The 21,067-nt window shown below is 45.8% G+C and overlaps 1 protein-coding gene across 12 annotated transcripts in view; it reads right to left on the bottom strand.

Moving 5' to 3' along the window:
- The window catches only part of DLG2 (discs large MAGUK scaffold protein 2), a 1,647,444-nt gene that overhangs the window by 152,569 nt on the left and 1,473,808 nt on the right, over positions 1–21,067 (bottom strand). For all 12 annotated transcript variants that reach the window (XR_009555217.1, XM_060234983.1, XM_060234984.1 and 9 more), the window contains one exon: positions 4,500–4,614. Coding sequence is in view for 11 of the 12 variants with exons in the window: in XM_060234983.1 (XP_060090966.1) it covers positions 4,500–4,614 (115 nt within the window). In the remaining variant the exon portion in view is untranslated. The remainder of the gene's footprint in view (positions 1–4,499; positions 4,615–21,067) is intronic.

Raw genomic sequence — 21,067 nt, 5'->3', positions numbered from 1 at the left:
GGGAAATTTTCGATAGCCTTCAAGAGGTAAGTATATGGAGCAGAGGTCCATCAGTGGCTATTAGCCACAGCGTATTGTTGGAACTCTCTGTCTGGGGCAGTGATGCTCTGTATTCTTGGTGCTTGGGGGGGGCACAGAGGAGGGCTCCTAGCCCCACTGGTAGACCTCCTGATGGCGCTTGGGTTTTTTGGCGATTGTGTGACACAGAGGGTTGGACTGGATGGGCCATTGGCCTGGTCCAGCATGGCTTCTCTTATGTTCTTAAGAGAGATGCACACACAGGTACTTGCATACTCAAAACAGGTATTGGCTGTTTATCTCATTACGTATACTTAACCCATTTTCACTATGTTTTATTGTATTCTTTTTTTTCCTAGCGGCAAACTAGAATGATGTTTACATGTTAAAAAGCAAATAATGGGGACAAGGACATCACTAGCCGATGTATTTCTCTTTTAGCAGCATTGACATTCTCAAATAGGGACATTGGCTGTTTATCTCATTACATATTCTAAACCCATCTTCACTACATTTTGATGTCTTTTTCTTCTAATGGCAAACTATAGGTATGTTATTTGTTAAAAGGTAAATTAGTTGGATGGAAAAAACTTCTGAGAAAGAAATGCCCTCTCTTTGGCCCAGGCTTATACTATAGAGTGATTAGCAGACATTCTCATTTTGACATGTTACTGTTGTATTGGCTTTTCATGCTCATGTTACCCAGTTCAAAGGTTTGCTCAATTTGTTACTTTTACAGTTCTGTCATTGGATCTTAAATTTGTACCATTTTGCATTCTAAACCACGGCCTACCAGGACAGCTATATGTAGCTCTGCTCACGGTACCTGATTCCTTGTCTGATGAAGTGTGCTTGGAGCACACAAAAGCTTACATTCTGAATAAAACTTTGTTGGTCTTAAAGGTACTACTGGATTCCTGCTTTGTTCTACTGCTTCAGACCAACACGGCTGTCCATCTGGATCTGTTCCTGTTTAAGGTTCCCAACACTGCCTCTCCATATGCTGGGGAATTTCAGGGGTGGCACCTGGGGAGAGCAGGATGTGATAGAATCATAGAGTTGGAAGGAACCTCTAGGGTCATCTAGTCCAACCCCCTGCACAATGCAGGAAACTCACAAACACCTCCCCCTAAATTCACAGGATCTTCATTGCTGTCAGATTCACAGGATCTTCATTGCTGGCCATCTAGCCTCTGTTTAAAAACCTCCAAGGAAGGAGAGCCCACCACCTCCCGAAGAAGACTGTTCCACTGAGGAGTCACTCTAATCGCATGGTTTTCTCAAGAACAAGTCATGTCAGACTAACCTGATCTCTTTTTGTGAGAAAGTGACTACCTTGCTGGGTCAGGGGAATGCTGTGGACATCGTTTATCTTGATTTCAGTAAGACTTTTGATAAGGTTCCACATACTATCCTTGTTGACAAGTTGGTAAATGTGGTTTGGATCCTGTTACTGTTAGGTGGATTTGTAACTGGTTGACAGATCGCACCCAAAGAGTGCTTGTGAATGGTTCCTCATCCTCTTGGAGAGAAGTGACAAGTGGAGTGCCTCAAGGATCTGTCCTGGGACCTGTTTTGTTCCACATCTTTATCAATGATTTTGATGAAGAAATAGAGGGAATGCTTATTAAATTTGCAGATGATACTAAATTGGGAGGGGTTGCAAACACAGAAGAAGACAGAAACAGGATATAGGATGACCTTGACAGGCTGGAAAACTGGGCTAAAATCAATAAAATGAATTTTAACAGGGATAAATGTAGTTCTGCATTTAGGTAGGAAAAATCCAATGTATGGTTATAGGATGGGGGAGACTTGTCTTAGCAGTAATATGTGAGAAAAGGATCTAGAGGTCGTAGTGGATCATACGCTGAACATGAGTCAACAGTGTGATGCGATGGCTAAAAAGGCAAATGCAATTTTGGGCTGTATCAACAGAAGTATAGTGTCCAGATCACGTGATGTGATGGTATCGCTTTACTCTGCTCTGGAAAGACCTCACCTGGAGTATTGTGTTCAGTTTGGGGCGCCACATTTTAAGAATAATATAGACAAACTGGAACGGGTCCAGAGGAGGGCCACTAAGATGGTGAGGGGTCTGGGGACCAAGTCCTATGAAGAAAGGTTGAAGGAGCTGGGGATGTTTAGCCTGGAGAGGAGGCGGCTGAGAGGTGATATGATCACCATCTTCAAGTACTTGAAGGGCTGTCCTATAGAGGATGGTGTGGAATTGTTTTCTGTGGCTCCAGAAGGTAGGACCAGAACCAATGGGTTGAAATTAAATCAAAAGAGTTTCTGGCTCAACATTAGGAAGGACTTCCTGACCATTAGAGCAATCCCTCAGTGGAACAGGCTTCCTCGGGAGGTGGTGGACCTTCCTTGGAGGTTTTTAAACAGAGGCTAGATGGCCATCTGACAGCAATGAAGATCCTGTGAATTTAGGGGGAGGTGTTTGTTAGTTTCCTGCATTGTGCAGGGGTTGGACTAGATGACCCTAGAGGTCCCTTCCAACTCTATGATTCTATGTTTCTAACGGTCAGGAGATTCTTCCTAATGCTGAGCCGGAAACTCTTTTGATTTAATTTCAACCCGTTGGTTCTGGTCCTACTTTCCGGGGTCACAGAAAACAATTCCACACCATCCTCTATAAGACAGCCCTTCAAGTCTATATCCTTCTTAAAATGTGTCACTTCTGAGTTTCCCGAGGCTTCATCCCCTAGTCTCTACGGGAGACCAGGCCAATGCTTGCTCCTGCATCTTCTCTATTGACATTTCTACCCCAGGGATGTTGGTTCTCTGCAAAAAACTGTACTGGGGGGGGGGGGAGCATTACCCCTCCTATTGCCCTAAGCCATGCTTCCAAGCTAGATTTTCCTCTTTTAAAAAAATATTAAGACTCTCCTTGCGTCTCTGCAGCTAGATTCGAGTCCAATAGCGTTTCAGAAACCATCAGGATTTTCAGAGTGTAAACGTTTGAGAGTCAATGCTCCCTTCTCTATCAGTGACGGACTGGGTCTGAAAATATTGATTGACAGGAGACAAAGGGGGCCTACCCACAATTATGTGGCTATCATTTATGTTTTTATAGGAAATACATAAAATATTCAAAAAAATACATTAGTGGAGAAAAGGTACAATTAAAACTTCTGCAAAATAAATTTGATTATTATTTTTCGTTAAAATAGTAATACAATGTAAATTTTAGTTGCCTTACAGTAATAATGTTGGAACTTCTATTATATTTTCAAGCAACTAAAAGGTCATTTAACAATTTTTAACATATTGCCTAATCTGTAAGGGGGCCCACTTCATCAGGGGCCCATTTGCCACTGGGCAAGCTGACCCCCTAGCCAGACCGCCACTGTCCTCTATAGTTAAGCCCTCTGAGCCACAATGCATGGAGAAATAGAAAATGCAGCTAATTTGAACAATCACACCCCCAGGTTTGGTTATTGTTCTCTAAGAACCTCTTATTTTAAGGACATTCCCTGTTTCTCTCATCCAATTGATGGGCACTATCCCTACCTTAGCAGCCCCGTGGTGCAGAGCGGTAAAGCTGCAGTACTGCAGTCTGAACTCATTGCTCATGACTTGAGTTCAATCCCAGCGTAAGCTGGGTTCAGGTAGCTGGCTCAAGGTTGACCCATCCTTCCATCCTTCTGAGGTCGGTAAAATGAGAACCCAGCTTGCTGGGAGGGGAGGAGTGTAGATGACTGGGGAAGGCAATGGCAAACCACCCCGTTAAAAGTCTGCCGTGAAAATGTCATGATGTGACGTCGCCCCAGAGTTGGAAACAACTGGTGCTTGCACAGGGGACTATCTTTATCTTTATCCCTACTTTAGATTGCAGGGTATTCCTTTGATCGAATGAGCTTTTCTTGATCAACTGGCTCTTATGGTGTGGGAAGAACCTCTTAATTTGGAGGAAGGCTTCAAAAGTTTCTTAGAGTAGTGGTAGGAAATGGGCTAACATTTCCCTATACCAAAAATGTAGGATTCCCCTCCCCTCTCCTCCCTCTCTTCTCCTCTCCTCTCCTCTCCCCTCTCCTTCCCTCCCCTTTCTTCAAAGCTCCATGGTGCACGGATTCTGAACAGTGAATATTTATTTTAAATCATTTATTACCCAATAGATGAAAGGAGTAAAGGCACAAACATGTTTTTGCAACTGCAAGGTTTTTTTGCCCTTATCAAGTAGAGATGTAACCATCTTGTAGGGATATGAATCAGAACAGCCTGACAAACATAGAGTCTTTTGAGGTTAACATACAATGGCCATTTCAAAGGAATGTGTGTCGTGATACCAATCTCAGCCTAAATGACAGGAGCAAATTTGTTCTGAGTTAAGGTTAGGGCAAAAACCTTGGGACTATATAGGACACTTTCACTGAAGGCAATTTCCTTCAATCCATTCAATTCCCTCCATCAATGCAGTTCCGAGTACCTTTCCTCAGCCATGAAATGCTTCCATTTTGTGGGCTTACCTGACGTAGAGAGAACGCTTCTGATTGGTCCTCAGGGAGCCTGATCCAGAACTCATACTGTGGTTCATCATCTGTTCACGCAGGTCATGGATTTTGGCCTCGAATCGAGCGTACTCTAAGTAGAGAAAAGGAACGGAACAAACAAACTTTTCAATCGTTGGATGGCCATAGCAACAACAACAAAACACACACATTAAGACTGAAAGAGGTGAACACAATACATACGTCTAGGGCTGGGCATCGAGAATTCAGATAGGGTTTCCAATTCTCAAGTGGGAACCCAAAAATACACAGGAGAATCACGAATAAATTGAAAATCCAAAAGCAAAAACCGAGATAAATTAATGAATACAATATAACAAACTATCTCACATTTATAATTACCAATTTTACATATGTACGTGCCAGTTGTGAGTTTTGCACTTCACCCTATTATGAATATTACGATTGCTATGTAAAATTGGTAATTATAAATGTGAGATAGTTTGTTATGTTGTATTCGTTAATTTATCACGGTTTTTGCTTTTGGATTTTCAATCCAAAGGTGGGGGCAGGGGATCCCCCAGTTTGGAGGCTCTCCCCCCTCTTCAGGGCTAAATGTGTGTGGAGGAAAGGGAAATGTCTGCTAGGCATTCCATTATACCCTATGGAAACTGATTCCCATAGGGTATAATGCAGAATTGATCCATGGGGCTCTGGGGGGCTGTTTTTTTGAGATAGAGGTGCCCAGTTTTCAGCATAGCATCTGGTGCTCTCTTCAAAACACCCCCCAAAGTTTCAAAAAGATTGGACCAGTTCTATGAGCCCCCAAAGAAGGTGCCCCTATCCTCCATTATTTCCAATTGAGGGAAAGCATTTAAAAGGTGTGTGGTCCCTTTAAATGTGATGACCAGAACTCCCTTCGGAGTTCAAATATGCTTGTTATACCCTTGGTCCTGGCTCCATCTCCAAAGTCCCCAGATATTTCTAGAGTCAGACCTGGCAACCCTAAACTCCATGCATATAACACCACCACTTCCAGGGCTGCACTTGCCCTCCATGTCCAGGATCACCTGACTGGGTTCCGACACATGACTCAAGGAGCCAATCATAATGCTTCTGGTACTATATAAAGCCTGGGCTGACCAGTTTCTCCCTCAGTCTGGGCAACCTATCAGCAAGGGAGGAGTTGAGTTTAAGTCAGCCTGCAAGTGGAGGAGTGGAGAATCAAACCCGGTTCTCCCAGATAAGAGTCCGCACACTTAACCACTATACCAAACTAATAGAAATAAAGTGCACAATTGTATCATCCCGAAACCATGGAAAAAATTTTCTTCCACAAAACCGGTCCCTGGTGCCAAAAAGGTCGGGGACCGCTGCCTTAAACATACATACAAAACATCTTGTACATCCAAGACCTTGCTAACGTTAGGTTTCAGCAAAGCAAATTCTGCTAAAAGTAACCACAAAAGACCTTTTTTTTTTTTTTTTTTTAAAAAGGATTTTGCACAAACAAACCTGCAGCAAACAGCTAATTTGCCTGCGACAACCCAGATAATCCTCAAATCTGCTAGCTCTGTTTCCGCTTCATTGCAATCCACCCCCCTCCCCGTTGGCACATATTATCGGATTAAACCCTTATTTCCATATTGGAGTTTACGAGATTCTCCTCCTGTATGCATGTCAGTTCCCCCCAGTTTGGCATCAGTTCTGGCCCTTGAGTTAAGATCTGTTGTCCCTTTGGGCACCCGGCCCAGAACACGGAGCTGTTGCATAATAAGGACTACTTATTTTTATTCATTAGCCCTCAACTGGCAAGATTTGATTTTTGCAGTTGCCAAAAATCTGGCGCTGTTCTAAGTTGCCACCATGTAGCAGCACATGCCTGTTTTCCTCCCTTTGAAGAATTTCTGGATTGCAGAATTCTAAATCCACCGTCTTCCTGACCCAGGAGTACATTTAGAAGAAGAAGAAGGTGAAGAAGAAGATATTGGATTTATATCCCGCCCTCCACTCCGAATCTCAGAGCCTCAGAGCAGCTCACAATCTCCTTTATCTTCCTCCCCCACAACAGACACCCTGTGAGGTGGGTGGGGCTGAGAGAGCTCTGATAGAAGCTGCCCTTTCAAGGACAACTCCTATGAGAGCTATGGCTAACCCAAGGCCATTCTGGCAGGTGCAAGTGGAGGAGTGGGGAATCAAACCCGGTTCTCTCAGATAAGAGAGCTATGGCTGACCCAAGGCCATTCCGGAAGGTGCAAGTGGAGGAGTGGGGAATCAAACCTGGTTCTCCCAGATAAGAGTCCATGTACTTAACCACTACACCAAACAATTAGCAACAATTTCTTTGTTGGTTGTTTCATGCATTTGCACAGTGTTGTCTGCCTTTTTTTATTCTATCTGTGTGTGTATGTGTGTCAAAGCAGATGAGATAGTAAAAGATCCATGATTGCTGAGGTTCCAGAGACCATACTATTAAATCATTGGAATACAATCAACATAAATAGACATAAAAAAGAAATGGTGGTGTTATTGTGGTCAATAGTAAAAACATTATTAGCCAAAAAATGGAAAGACTCAAAACTCCCCACACTTCATAGTTGGTATAACAATATTTGGGAGTATTTTATTTAGAAGAAGAAGAAGAGATTGAATTTGTATTCCGCCCTCCACTCAGAGTGGCTCATAATCTCCTTTACCTTCCTCCCCCACAACAGACACCCTGTGAGGTGGGTGGGACTGAGAGGGCTCTCACAACAGCTGCCCTTTCAAGGACAACCTCTGCCAGAGCTATGGCTGACCCAAGGCCATTCCAGCAGCTGCAAGTGGAGGAGAGGGGAATCAAACTTGGTTCTCCCAGATAAGAGTCTGCACATTTAACCACTACACCAAATTGGCTCTGTAAATTAGCATATAAATTAGCATATATTCAACATCAGCACTGTCCTATGAGAAACAAATTGTAACCCCATGGTTTCCTATAATTACCTTTTTAACTCAACAGGAGATCCTACTGAATAACGCACTGTACAACTCAGTGATTTATTTTTAAGAAGGAAAATATTATCACTTAAATCCTGGTCTAATACTTAGGCATTTGCTATTGTATGTATATAACTGTAATTTAGTAAGTTTTCTTTGTTTTTATTTTGTTGTTGCTTTTTTATGATGAAATGTATCCAAAGATAAAAACTATTATCATACAGCTTTTTAAAAAAGGGCTTAAACAATTGTAATCAAGAAACTCTCAATAAAAATTATAAAGTGAAAAAAGAAAAAGAAGGTAGTAAAATATCCATGAGAAGAAGATTTATACCCCGCTCTTCACTAACAGTGTCTCACAGCAATTTACAATCTCCTTTCCCTTCCCCCCTCCACAACAGATATCCTGCAAGGTAGGTGGGACTGAGAGAGCTCTTTCAAGAACTGCTCTTTTGAGAACCATTGTCTTGTTCATCCTTTAAATTCAGCCTTTGAAATTAGGGCCCTCAGAGTCAGGTATGGTCCAGTTCTAATATTATGAGACCAGCCGCATTCCAGTACCTTCACAGTGCTCTCCATGCCATGATTAACCCTTGTGTTCATGAGGGATGGTGTCAGCGGTGGAATTCTAGCAGGAGCTCCTTTGCATATTAGGCCACACTAGGCTTCCCAAATCCCCCACCTGGGCGGGGGACCCCCGATTTGGAGCCTCCTCCCCCCGCTCGCCCAAAATCCAGAAAGCGGGGGGAATGGCGTCCCTTCCCACGCAGCCTAGATCCTAGCAGCTTATCCTTTCCCCTTCCCACCAATCCCTGATGCTTCTCCTCCTCCCTTCCCTTCTCACCTCAGATCGCAGCAGCTTCTCCTTGCCCCTCCCCTTCCCACCCAGCTCCATCGCAGCAGCTGGAGCTTTCCCAGGCTGCTTTCTGCCCCGCCCCAAAGGACCATGTGCCTTTGCACCTCCGGAGGTGGTGAAAGGCTTCAACTTTCTGTGTCTGTGTTGCTGTAAAGAAGATGGCTGGTGAATAGAGAGGCCAATCCCCTACATCAGATTTGCGAGAAGGGTGTGTGTGTGTGGAGGAGAGGGAAACGTCTTCATTATTCCCTATGTGGAGATCTTTTCTCATAGGGTATAATGGGGAATTGATCTGGAGGTTTCGGGGGCTCTGGGGGAGCTATTTTTTGAGGTAGAGGCACCATATTTTCAGTATAGTATCTAGTGCCTCTCCCCAAAGTACCCCCCAAGTTTCAAAACGATTGGACCAGGGGGTCCAATTCTATGAACCCCAAGAGAAGGTGCCCCTATCTTCATTATTTCCTATGGAAGGAAGACATTTTAAAAAGTGTGCTGTCCCTTTAAATGTGATGGCCAGAACTCCCTTGGAGTTCAGTTATGCTTGTCACACCCTTGTTCCTGGATCCGCCCCCAATGTCTCCTGGCTCCACCCCCAAAGTCTCCTGGCTCCACTCCCAAAGTCCCCAGATATTTCTTGAATTGGACTTGGCAACCCTAAGCCTCACACCCCTGATGTAGCCAAATCCTCCAAGAGTTTACAAAAAAAGAGCCTTGTAAGCTCTTGGAGGATTGGCTACATCAGGGGTGTGTGTGGCCTAATATGCAAATGAGCCCCTACTAGAATTCCACCCCTGGAGGGGGCCAGTCATGTCATCCAGTCCCATCACTGTGATCAGCTTTTAGCAGCAATAGGCCAGAGTGGGTCATGTGATACTTCCTGACTTCTATAAAAGCTTGCAGGTCGGGCTGACTCACTGTTCTGACCGACAAGTTTCCCTGTGGTTGACCTCCAACTTTACAAAACCTAGGTCTACCAAGAAGCCGCCTGGGTAATTCTCCAGGATCAAGTGCCGTCAAGTCACAATGGACTTCTGGTGACCCCTCAGGTGGTTTTCAAGGCAAGACATGAGCAGAGGCATTTTGCTTTTGCCTGCCTCTGTGCAGCAACCTGCCTTGCTGGGTGGTCTTGCATCCAAGTACTAATCATAGTTTCTTGACTAGCCTGGGCTATTCAGGATGCTCCTCAATAATAAAAAACCCACCATGACCTGGATGACCCACAATAGCCCAATCTTGCCAGATCTTGGAAGAGAAGCATGGTTGGTTCTGCATCGTACTTGGATTAGAGGAGAAAAAGAAGAAGATATTGGATTTATATCCCACCCTTCATTCCAAATCTCAGAGCGGCTCACAATCTCCTTTACCTTCCTCCCTCACAACAGAAACCCTGTGAGGTAGGTGGGGCTGAGAGAGCTCTCCCAGAATCTGCCCTTTCAAGGACGGTTCTAACATAAGAACATCAGAGAAGCCATGTTGGATCAGGCCAATGGCCCATCCAGTCCAACACTCTGTGTCACATAAGAACATCAGAGAAGCCATGTTGGATCAGGCCAACGGCCCATCCAGTCCAACACTCTGTGTCACACAGAGGCCAAAAAAACCCAAGTGCCATCAGGAGATCCACCAGTGGGGCTAGAAGCTCTCCCACTGTGCCCCTCCCAAGCACCCAGAATACAGAGCATCACTGCCCCAAGACAGAGAGTTCTAACAATACGCTGAGGCTAATAGCCACTGATGGATCTCTGCTCCATATACTTATCCAATCCCCTCTTGAAGCTGCCTATGCTTGTAGCCGCCACCTCCTGTGGCAGTGAATTCCACACGTTAATCACCCTTTGGGTGAAGAGGTACATCCTTTTATAAGTTCTAACCCGACTGCTCAGCAATTTCATTGAATGTCCATGAGTTCTCGTATTGTGAGAAAGGTAGAAAAGGACTTCCTTCTCTACCTTCTCCATCCCATGCATAATCTTGTAAACCTCTATCCTGTCACCCTGCAGTCGACATTTCTCCAAGCTGAAGAGCCCTGCGAGAACCATGGCTGACCCAAGGCCATTCCAGCAGGCGCAAGCGGAGGAGTGGGGGAATCAAACCTGGTTCTTCCAGATAAGAGTCCGTGCACTTAACCACTACGCCAAACTGACTAAGGAAGGCTGAGGTTGCTAAGAAGAGGTCTTTCTCGCCTTGAAAACCCTACAGGGTCACCCTAAGTCGGCAGAGACTTGACAATGATTTGCACCCCCACCAAAGGAAACGGATGATATCGTTTATGCCTTCTGAGCTGTAAAGTCAAGAGGCAGACTTCATGCTTCTGCGGAAGGTTCACATCTCATTTCCAGAGGGTTTTTCTTTGCAATATCTGAAGAAACGCCAAGTCGGCTCCCTCCCGCTACCGGTGATGTCCTATAGACAGCAACTCCGGCTGAAGAGCCTTTTTTTAAAAAAAAACACACACCACTTTTTAGTACAGTTCCCTCTTTAATAAATAATGGAGAAATTCCAAGCATGTCGGCGTGGGAGTGAAATCTATATTTAGACTCCGATGCGCCGAGCGAGGAGTTCAAGATCAAGAAGCCGAGTCTCGAAAAGGCACAGCGTTGGATGGTTGGCAGTTTCCACTCCGAGCTGCAGTCAACTCCCAGGTGAACTCCGAGCAGAAAAGAACTTCTTCGCTTCGGCTTCATCGGCACGGCTGCAGGGCCGGATGAACAATTAGGCCGAGTAGGCATTGGCCTACGGGCCCCCGCGCCTTTAGGGGCCCCGGGCTGGCTTTCCCCCATGGTTTCCCCCCTGCTTGCAGCCCTCAGAGACTGCACACACAGCCAGCGACTGAGCCGCTCTTTGCCCGACTTGCCTGGTGCGGCAGCTGCTGGCGTTGTCGCCGAGTTTGCCTCTCTCTGCCTCTCCCCCGCAATGTCGCCAAAGGAATTTTTGAGCAGGGGCCTGCAGGCTGCAGCGGGGGTCATAGGGGCGGGGCAGGTGCTTCAACTCTGAGATAATTCGCAAGGACCCCTCCCCCTGAGTTTTTGACTGCCTAGGGGCCTCCACAGGGTTTAATCCGGCACTGCACGGCCCCTTGGCTGAGGTTTGACATTTCTTTTCGGAGATACAGCAAGCCTGCCTCTTTGGCATCTCCATAAGCTGGAGAGCCAGTTTGGTGTAGGGGTTAAGTGTGCGGACTCTTATCTGGGAGAGCCAGGTTTGATTCCCCACTCCTCCACTTGCACCTGCTAGCATGGCCTTGGGTCAGCCTTATCTCTGGTAGGAGTTGTCCTTGAAAGGGCAGCTGCTGTGAGAGCCCTCTCCAGCCCCACCCACCTCACAGGGTGTCTGTTGTGGGGGAGGAAGGTAAAGGAGATTGTGAGCCGCTCTGAGACTCTTCGGAGTGGAGAGCGGGATATAAATCCAATATCTTCTTCTACGGGATATAAATCCAATATCTTCATAACTGTGCAAGTTCAGGAGACTCATTCAGAAAAGCTGATATATTCCGTGTTCACAGGATGGAAAGAAGCGCTTTGCCTTTTCCATGCTTTGTCATCTGCAATCTTGCATCATCGATTTGTCTGTCTCGTAGCTGACAGACAAAGTCACGTCTCTTTTCTTGAGCTGAGAAAGCTGCACTTGCATTAGGTCTGTTAGCTTTTTAATGCTTCTTTGATTATTGTGTTGTGTGTTGTGTGCATGGTTTTAGCTTTAGATGTAGCCAATCCTCCTGGAGCTTACAATAGGCCCTGGACGAAGAGCCCTGTAAGCTCTAGGAGGATTGGCTGCATCAAGGTGTGTGTGGCCTAATATGCAAAGGAGTTCCTGCTACAAAAAAAAGCCCTGATTACAACTGATCTCCAGACTACTGAGATCAGTTCTCCTGGATAAAATGATTGGCAGGGAGGATGGACTGAATGGTGTTGTAACCCACTGAGAATCCCTCCCCATCCCAAACCCCTCTGCAGGCTTCACCTTCAAATTTCCAGTAATTCCGCAGCCCAAAGCTGGCAACCTTACCCCCAGCCTAGCTTTCCTAGGAGTCAAAATGGACCCCTACTCCTTCTTGCATTAGCAGAAAGGTCCCTAGGGTCCACCCCCTTGCTTAAGAGCCAGTTTGGTATAGTGCATGGACTTTTATCTCAGAGAACCAGGTTTGATTCCCCACTCCTCCATTTGCAGCTGCTGGAATGGCCTTGGATTAGCCATCGCTCTCGTAGGAGTTGTCCTTGAAAGGGCAGCTTTTGTCAGAGCTCTCTCAGTCCCACCTACCTCACAGGGTATCTGTTGTGGGGGTGGAAGGCAAAGGAGATTGTGACCGCTCGGAGACTCTGAGTAAAGGGCGGGATATAAATCCAATATCTTCTTCTTCAATATCTTCTTAATCACCACTCTTATCTACTGATAATTCTTTCTCTTCTATTTCTCCCAGATAGCAGTTGCAAGTTTCTACACGGTGCCTGAACAGGGAGTTCTGCGGCTTTCTCTAGCTTTGCTTTCTGCAGTAATTACTGTGAAGATCTCTCTGAAGTCAAAGGGTAACCCACTGGATGTTTTGAAAACAACAAAAATATTAATAAGATACACAGCAGGTGTTGGTGCGTGGGAAGTTTAAGCCTTCAGCCGCTGGAATATATATATATATATATAAAATGCTTATTATCACATTTCAAATGTGAAATGTGTCAGATGTGCAGCCAGATCTGATTCATACTCCAAAGTAGTCCCCACTGACTTCAATTAGGCTTACTTTCGAGAAAGTACACATGAGATTGCAGACGTTTAGGGCCAAATCAGATGAAAACGAGCTTCCAGACATTTATTTTTAAGCAGGCACGTGGGATAAAAGTATGGGATAGGGAGCATAAAGTCGCCAATTCCAAACTGCACAATGCCTGGAGATTTAGGGGTGACCAGGGCTTTTTTTGTAGAATCATTGAGTTGGAAGGGACCTCTAGGGTCATCTAGTCCAACCCCCTGAACAATGCAGGAAACTCATAAACACCTCCCCCTAAATTCACAGGATCTGTCAGATGGCCCTCTAGCCTCTGTTTAAGAACCTCCAAGGAAGGAGAGCCCACCACCTCCTGAGGAAGCCTGTTCCACTGAGGAACTGCTCTAAAAGTCAGGAAGTTCTTCCTAAGGTTGAACTTTTGAGGACAGGGCCTACTGTAAGCTCCAGGAGGATTGGCTACATCGGGGTGTGTGTGGCCTAATATGCAAAGGAGCTTCTGCTAGAATTCCATCCCTGAGCCACACACCCCTGATGTAGCCAATTCTCCTGGAGCTTACAGGGTTCTTCTTACAGGGCCTACTGTAAGCTCCAGGAGGATTGGCTACATTGGGGGAGGGGGTGTGGCCTAATATGCAAAGGAGCTTCTGCTAGAATTGTTGTAAGCCGCCCTGAGACACTTCGGTGAGAAGGGCGGGATATAAGTCCAAATATAAATAAATAAATAAAATCCCTGAGCCACACACCCCTGATGTAGCCAATTCTCCTGGAGCTTACAGGGTTCTTCTTACAGGGCCTACTGTAAGCTCCAGGAGGATTGGCTACATCAGGGTTGTGTGGCCTAATATGCAAAGGAGTTCCTGCTACAACCCCCAATGGTGCTTTGCAAGGGACTTCACCTAGGTATAATTTCATAGAGTCCACCTCCAAACTAGGGTTGCCAATCCCCAGGTGGGGGCAGGGGATCCCCCAGTTTGGAGGCCCTCCCCCCACTTCAGGGTCATCAGAAAGCATGTGTGTGTGTGTGTGTAGGGGAAAGTCTGCAGGCACTCCATCATTTCCTATGGAGACCGGTTCCCATAGGGCACAATGGAGAATTGATCTGTTGGTATCAGGGGCTCTCCTCAAAACACCCTCCAAGGCTCAAAAAGATTGGACTAGGGGGTTCATTTCTATGATTCCCCCAAAGAAGGTGCCCCATCATTTATTATTTCCAAATGGAAGGAAGGTATTTAAAAGGTGTGCGGTCCCTTTCAATGTGATGGCCAGAACTCCCTTTGGAGTTCAATTATGCTTGTCACAACCTTGCTCCTGGCTCCACCCCCAAAGTCTCCTGGCTCCACCCCTCAAAGTCCCCAGATATTTCTTGAGTTGGCAACCCTGTTCCAAACAAGCTGTTTTTCTGCAAGGGAAATCTCAGGGTAGTAATGAAATGTCTCGGGCCTCAAGAATGGCAGCTGGGAACTGGAAGGCTTCAGGCCTGATCTACACCAGCAGCATCAGGGACAGCAGAATTCTAAGGTCAGCCCGTAGGTGGGGACCATTGTCTTTTTACTAATCCCCTTTACAAACACTTGCTATAAATAAGAAAGACAACACGTCAGAAAGAAAGGCTCTGTGTTAGCCCCCCCACCCCCAAGATAAATACCACAGGAGAAGGGGTTTCAGTGTAAAGTTAAAGCAGACGGAATACCACTGAAAAACGATGAGTACACTTCAATCCCTATATATAATTTATCCTATAAAAAAAGGTAAAGTTAGTCCCCTGTGCAAGCACCAATCGTTTCCGACTCTGGGGTGACGTTGCTTTCACAACGTTTTCACAGCAGACTTTTTACAGGGTGGTTTGCCATTGCCTTCCCCAGTCATCTACGCTTTCCCCCCAGCAAGCTGGGTACTCATTTTACCGACCTCGGTAGGATGGACAGCTGAATCAACCTGGAGCCGGCTACCTGAACCCAGCTTCCGCCGGGATCGAACTCAGGTTGTGAGCAGAGGGCTCCGACGGCAGTACTGCCGCTTTACCACTCTGCGCCATAGGGCTCTTGCAATTTATCCTATATACAACTTTAAACCGATGTATACAAATATCAACATCAATTTCCAATTTCTTCCCTCTGGAATTCCCCCCCCCCCCAAAAAAAAATCATTACAAACAACAATTAGCTCCAGTACTTTCCAACGGAGGGATTGATAATCTTCATAAATCCTTCCTCCAATAAACAAAGTTCATAATGCAGTCCGTTTCTTGGGAAATTCTTTCAAACGGAGGGGTCAGGAAATCCTTACAGCCTTCATAAGGCGTCTGCTAGATTTCGAGATGTTTCAGTACTGGCCTTCTTCAGTGAATCAGGCTGTTAATACGGAACCCGATTTCAATCATTTCTTACACAGACTCAAAGTTCAAAGCCGAAACAGAATCATTGGGTTACGGACTGCATGATGAACTCTGCTTATTGGAGGAAGGGTTTCTGAAGATTATCAGTCCCTCTGTTGGAAATAATGGTTGTTTGTAATGATTTGTAAAAAAGAAAATTTTCCGGAGGGAAGAAATTGGAAATTGATGTTGATGTTTGTATACCCTGGTTTAAAGTTGTATATAGGATAAATTATATACAGGGACTGAAGTGTACTCATTGTTTTTCAGTGCTCTTCTGTCTGCTTTGCCCCTTCCGAATGTGGCACTGCTTCTCCATTAAGAGGGAACCGTTAAGATAGGGGGATGTTGAGAAATGCAATTTCTTCCCCTGCAGAGTGAAGTGGTGCAGTCCGTTCAACCAGTCTGCCATCTCGTCTGGGTCGGGCCTTTGCAGCCATGCAAGCTAAGCAGGACAAAGGTGGGGTTGCCAACTTCCAGGTGGGGCCTAGAGACTTCCCCCAAATTACAACTGATTTCAGATTAATGAGACCAGTTCCCCTTGAGAATTTTGCATCTTTGGAGGATAGTAGATAGGGCATTATACCCCACTGAGATCCCTCCCCTCCTGGGGCTCCATCCTCAAACATCCAGGAATTTCCCAACCTGGAGTTGACAAGTCTAGATCGAGGAGTGCTTTGTTGGCTTATTGCCTAAATAAGAGAGAGAGCCAGTTTGGTGTAGTGGTTAAGTGTGCGGGCTCTTATCTGGGAGAACCGGGTTTGATTCCCCACTCCTCCACTTGCAGCTGCTGGAACGGCCTTGGGTCACCCATAGCTCTGGCAGAGGTTGTCCTTAAAAGGGCAGCTGTTGTGAGAGCCCTCTCCAGCCCCACCCACCTCACAGGGTGTCTGTTGTGGGGGAGGAAGGTAAAGGAGTTTGTGAGCCGCTCTGAGACTCTTCGGAGTGGAGGGTGGGATATAAATCCAATTTCTTCTTCTTCTAAATATGTGTAAGTCATACTGTTGCCTGATACATGGCTGGCACCCAGGGAGACTTTTTAGGACAGCAAAAGAGACATCACCGCATCAAGTGATGCTCTGGGAATTTCCTGATTATTTATGGTAAAGACCATAGAGATTTGGGGAATTCCTAGAACATCGCTCAACGCTGTGATGCCACTTCCAGGTCTTCACCCAGAAACGACGTTGTCACACTAAGTGATGTCCCCACTCCCTCGCCACCCTTTTGCCACGTGGTTGAGCCACTGCTAGAGCCCCTTGGCGCAGAGTGGTAAAGCTGCAGTACTGCAGTCGGAGTGCTCACGACCTGAGTTCGATCCCAGCGGAAACTGGTTCAGGTAGCCAGCTCCAGGTTGACTCAGCCTTCCATCCTTCCGAGCTTGGTCAAATGAGCACCCAGCTTGCTGGGGGGAAAGTGCAGATGACCGGGGAAGGCAATGGCAAACCACCCCGTAAACAATCTGCCGTGAAAACATTGTGAAAGCAACCTCACCCCAGAGTCGGAAACGACTGGTGCTTACTGAGCCATTTCTAGGATTCTGTTATAAGTGAGCAAATGACATGCCTAGCGGGTCATTTTTTAATATTCTTCCACACATAAACTCTCTCTATTAAGTAAAGCGGCCTGTCAGGGAGAACAGTTGAGTGATAAAAGTTACCCCCTCCCAATGCTGGGAAATTAAGCACAGATTAGCCAGTGTTACCCACCAGCCAGCAGAACAAACACCAAAGCAATAATTTCTCCAATAAGTCACCAAAAGGCTTTTAAAAAAAAATCATACAACAAAAGATTTAAAATTGCCTTTTCCCCTCTTTCACTTCTAAGATTGTTTATTACCATTTTAGTTGAGATGCAACAGTTTTTCTCCCTAGGAAGACGTTGGAGGGGCACAGGTAGAGGCGAGGGAAACATAATGGAAAATCTAAATTGTTTTGCAGGAACGAGCCCGCAGGTATCTTCAGCACCGATGTCTTCGACAAAAGCAGCATGGATTTCCAATTTTAACAGTATATTGTATACGCATGCACACAGAGAGATGAATATTGCATGGAAGGAACGATTCCAAATGACGTTTGCGGCACTAAAGAGGTTTTGTCCAAACTGAACTTGCAAACAAACGTGACCTTGCCCATCAAGGACTTCTGGGATGCCTAAATTAACAACCATCTATAGTAACGGGATCAGTTTACAGTTCACATAAGGATTCGGGGAAATCAGTAGGTTCAGGTAACCAAAGTCAAACACTATGCAAGGGCAGAACAATGAGAGAAGCCATGTTAGATCAGGCCAGTGGTCCATCCAGTCCAACATTCTGTGTCACACAGTGGCCAAAATATATATATAACACACACACACACACTGTGGCTAATAGCCACTGATTGGCAAACTGGACGTTATCTTAAATGCTAAATAAGATGTTCTACAAGGTTATATATAACCATAGTACTTTATGCATGGTAGAATTTTGTTATGTGTGGAATTAATCGACTTGATACTATTTAATCCAACAAAGCGCTGTGCAACTTGGAATTTTCAATAAACTTATCCTATGTCCAAAAAATCCCCACTGGCAGATGATATCAAGTCACAACTAAAAGGCATTTTGTTCTGGCACAAAGGTACCAGTCTGGGGGAAAAAAAGTTAAACTGGAAACAAGACCAGCTGGAGAAGCGCAAACAGCCGGCACCCAACCAAGATGTGTTCTTGTCGTTTGGACACTGTCAACCTAACTTTGTGATTTCTTAGCAGCACAGAAATGCTACGAGCCTGCATCTGTTATGGGCTCGTCCAACCATTTCAGTGGAAAGAGGAAATCTGTGCTCTCATTTCTGTGTGCATGTGCACAACTTCATTCTCTCTAACAGGGGCGAAATTCTAGCAGGAGCTCATTTGCATTTTAGGCCACACACTCCTGATGTAACCAGTTTACAAAAACAGCCTTGTAAGAGCAGGGGTGGGGAACAGTGGCTCTCCAGATGTTTTTCGCCTACAACTCCCATCAGCCCAGCCAGCATGGCCAATGACTGGGGCTGATGGGAGTTGTAGGCAAAAAACATCTAGAGAGCAACTATTCCCCACCCCTGTCTTAGCGGATTGGCCATATCAGGGGTGTGTGGCCTAATATGCAAAGGAGCTCCTACTAGAATTCCACCTCTACTCTCTAATGGAATGAAGGGGAAGCCCATGTGTGCCAGAGTTCCACGAATTTAACACATGAATACATGAAAACTTGAAGTGGCCTTATACTGAATCAGGCCATTGATTAATCAAAGTTAGTATCATCTACTTGGGATGACGACAGTGCTTCGGTGTCTCAGTCAAGGGTTTTTTCACGTAACATACTACTGGATTATTTTGACTGGTGATGCTGGGGATTGAACCTGGGACTGTCTGCATGCCAAACAGGTGCTCTGCCATTAAGCTTCTGCTCCCTTACAGCACACTCAAATATGTGGACTGGCTCTCAGTTCATATAGCCAATTCAGATTGGCTGAGGCTTCAGATCAACAATAAGAACACAAGAAGAGCCCAGCTGGATCAGAACCATCTAGTCCAGCATCCTCTCTCACACAGTGGGCAACCAGTTCCTCTGGACAGCCAACAATGGGGCATGAAGGCTGAGGGGTGACATGATAAAAGTTCACAAGATTATGCATGGGATAGAGAAGGTATCCCCCTCTCACAAGACAAGAACTCATGGGCACTCAATGAAATTGCTGACCAGTCGGCTTAGAACAGTTAAAAGGAAGTACTGCTTCACACAGAGGGTGATTAACACATGGAATTCACTGCCACAGGAGGTGGCGGCAGCTACAAGCATAGACACTTCAAGAGGGGATTGGATAAACATATGGAGCAGAGGTTCATCAGTGGCTATTAGCCACAGGATATAGCTGGAACTCTCTGTCTGGGACAGTGATGCTCTGTATTCCTGGTGCTTGGGGTGGGCAACAGTGGGAGGGCTTCTAGTATCCTGGCCCCACTGATGGACCTCCCAATGGCACCTGGTTTTTTTGACCATTGTATGACACAGAGTGTTGGACTGGATGAGCCATTGGCCTAATCCAACATGGCTTCTCTTATGTTCTGAAGAAGAAGAAGGGGAGGAGGAAGAGGAGGAGATTGGATGTATACCTTGTCCTTCACTCAGAGTCTCAGAGTAGTTTACGATCTCCTTCCCTTGAGAAAGCTCAGAGAGAACCAATGCTCCTTCTAAGCTGTGGAGTCTTGTAAGCAAAAATTCTACTTCGTGAGCTACTGGCATTAAAGTTGTGAGCAAGCAATTGGGCTACTGCCTAAATTAGTTTGCTCTGGGATCATCCTTCCTAAGCCAAGAAAAAAGATGTGTGAGCCAGAGGTTAAGGAACTGTGAGCTAGCTCACACTAACTCAGCTTAGAGGGAATACTGGAGAGAACAGCTCTTGAGAGAACAGCCGTGAGAGAACTGGGGCTGACCCAAAGTCACCCAGCAGCTGCATGTGGAGGAGTGGGGAAACAAACCTGGTTCTCCACATTAGAGACCACCACTCTTAACCGCTACACCAGGGGTGTCAAACATGCAGTTCGGGGGCCGAATCAGGCCCCCAGAGGGCTCCTATCGGGCCCTCGAGCAACTGGCTGTCATCTGCTTCCAACTGCATAACAGCTTGCTTTGCAAGGCTTGCTCAATTGCTCAGGAGCTACAGAGCAAAACCTCTATTTTCTCCATTTGCTAAGGCTCCTCTCCCCAGTCTCCTGGGGAAGGAAGGAAAGAGCCAGAGCTTCCTTTGCCCAGTTCTCTGGATCCCATGAGAGAAATACAAAGAAAGCATCCTTAAGACAAATTTGCTCTAACATTTTAAGCCTGTTTTAAGTGTTTTTTTTTTTTTTAAATATTTGTGTTTGTCTGTGTTCTTTATAAAATTTATATCTCTGCTACCTAATCTTAAATAGTTACACACATGGCCTGACCCAACATGGCTCGGTCCAACCCGACACGGCCCGGCCCCTCAAGGTCTCATTTATGTCAGATCTAGCCCTCATAACAAATGAATTTGACACCCCTGCGCTACACAAACCAGCACTGCAGTGGAAGGCGATGGCAGACCACCTCTGCTTCTCCCTTGCCATGAAAACCCCTAACTGGTATCTCCAGGAGTTGGTTGTGGCACAAATGTAATGGTGAAGCTAAAATACATGTTATGTGTATCCTGTACTGGGCTAGAAACAGTCCCATTTACACCTCCTGAGAATCCACCCGAGTGCATTTTGACCGAATTCCAAATCCTCCACCTCTCGTGTTGTGAAGAAAGCTGGATTACCAGATGAGGGAGGAATTCCAGAACGGGGCTGTTTAATTATAATGCCATTATGTATGCTACTTATGCAAATTGCTGAACTCTTGCATTGTTCTCGGCGGGTGTCTGCTGGAAGACATTGCTATTTTCTTTTTCAAAGTTTTAAAAAAAAAATATCGTACCATGGCACCCCACTGGGAAGGAGCTGTAACTCAGCGGTATAGCATGTGCTTTCTCAGGTTTCACCTCCAGTTCAAGGAACTGAGTGCCAAAACACACATTATGCTTGATACGAGCGAGATCATGGGGGCCTGACCTAGCTCTCTGTCGCACACTCACGTGGGAACTAACTAACGTGGGAACAAACCTCTCCGCTC

Source organism: Heteronotia binoei, chromosome 3 (genome assembly GCF_032191835.1).
Source record: "Heteronotia binoei isolate CCM8104 ecotype False Entrance Well chromosome 3, APGP_CSIRO_Hbin_v1, whole genome shotgun sequence".
NCBI classification, from domain to species: Eukaryota; Metazoa; Chordata; class Lepidosauria; order Squamata; family Gekkonidae; genus Heteronotia; species Heteronotia binoei.
Note: the sequence above shows the minus strand (reverse complement) of the source record. Positions and strands in the feature narration are given on the sequence as shown.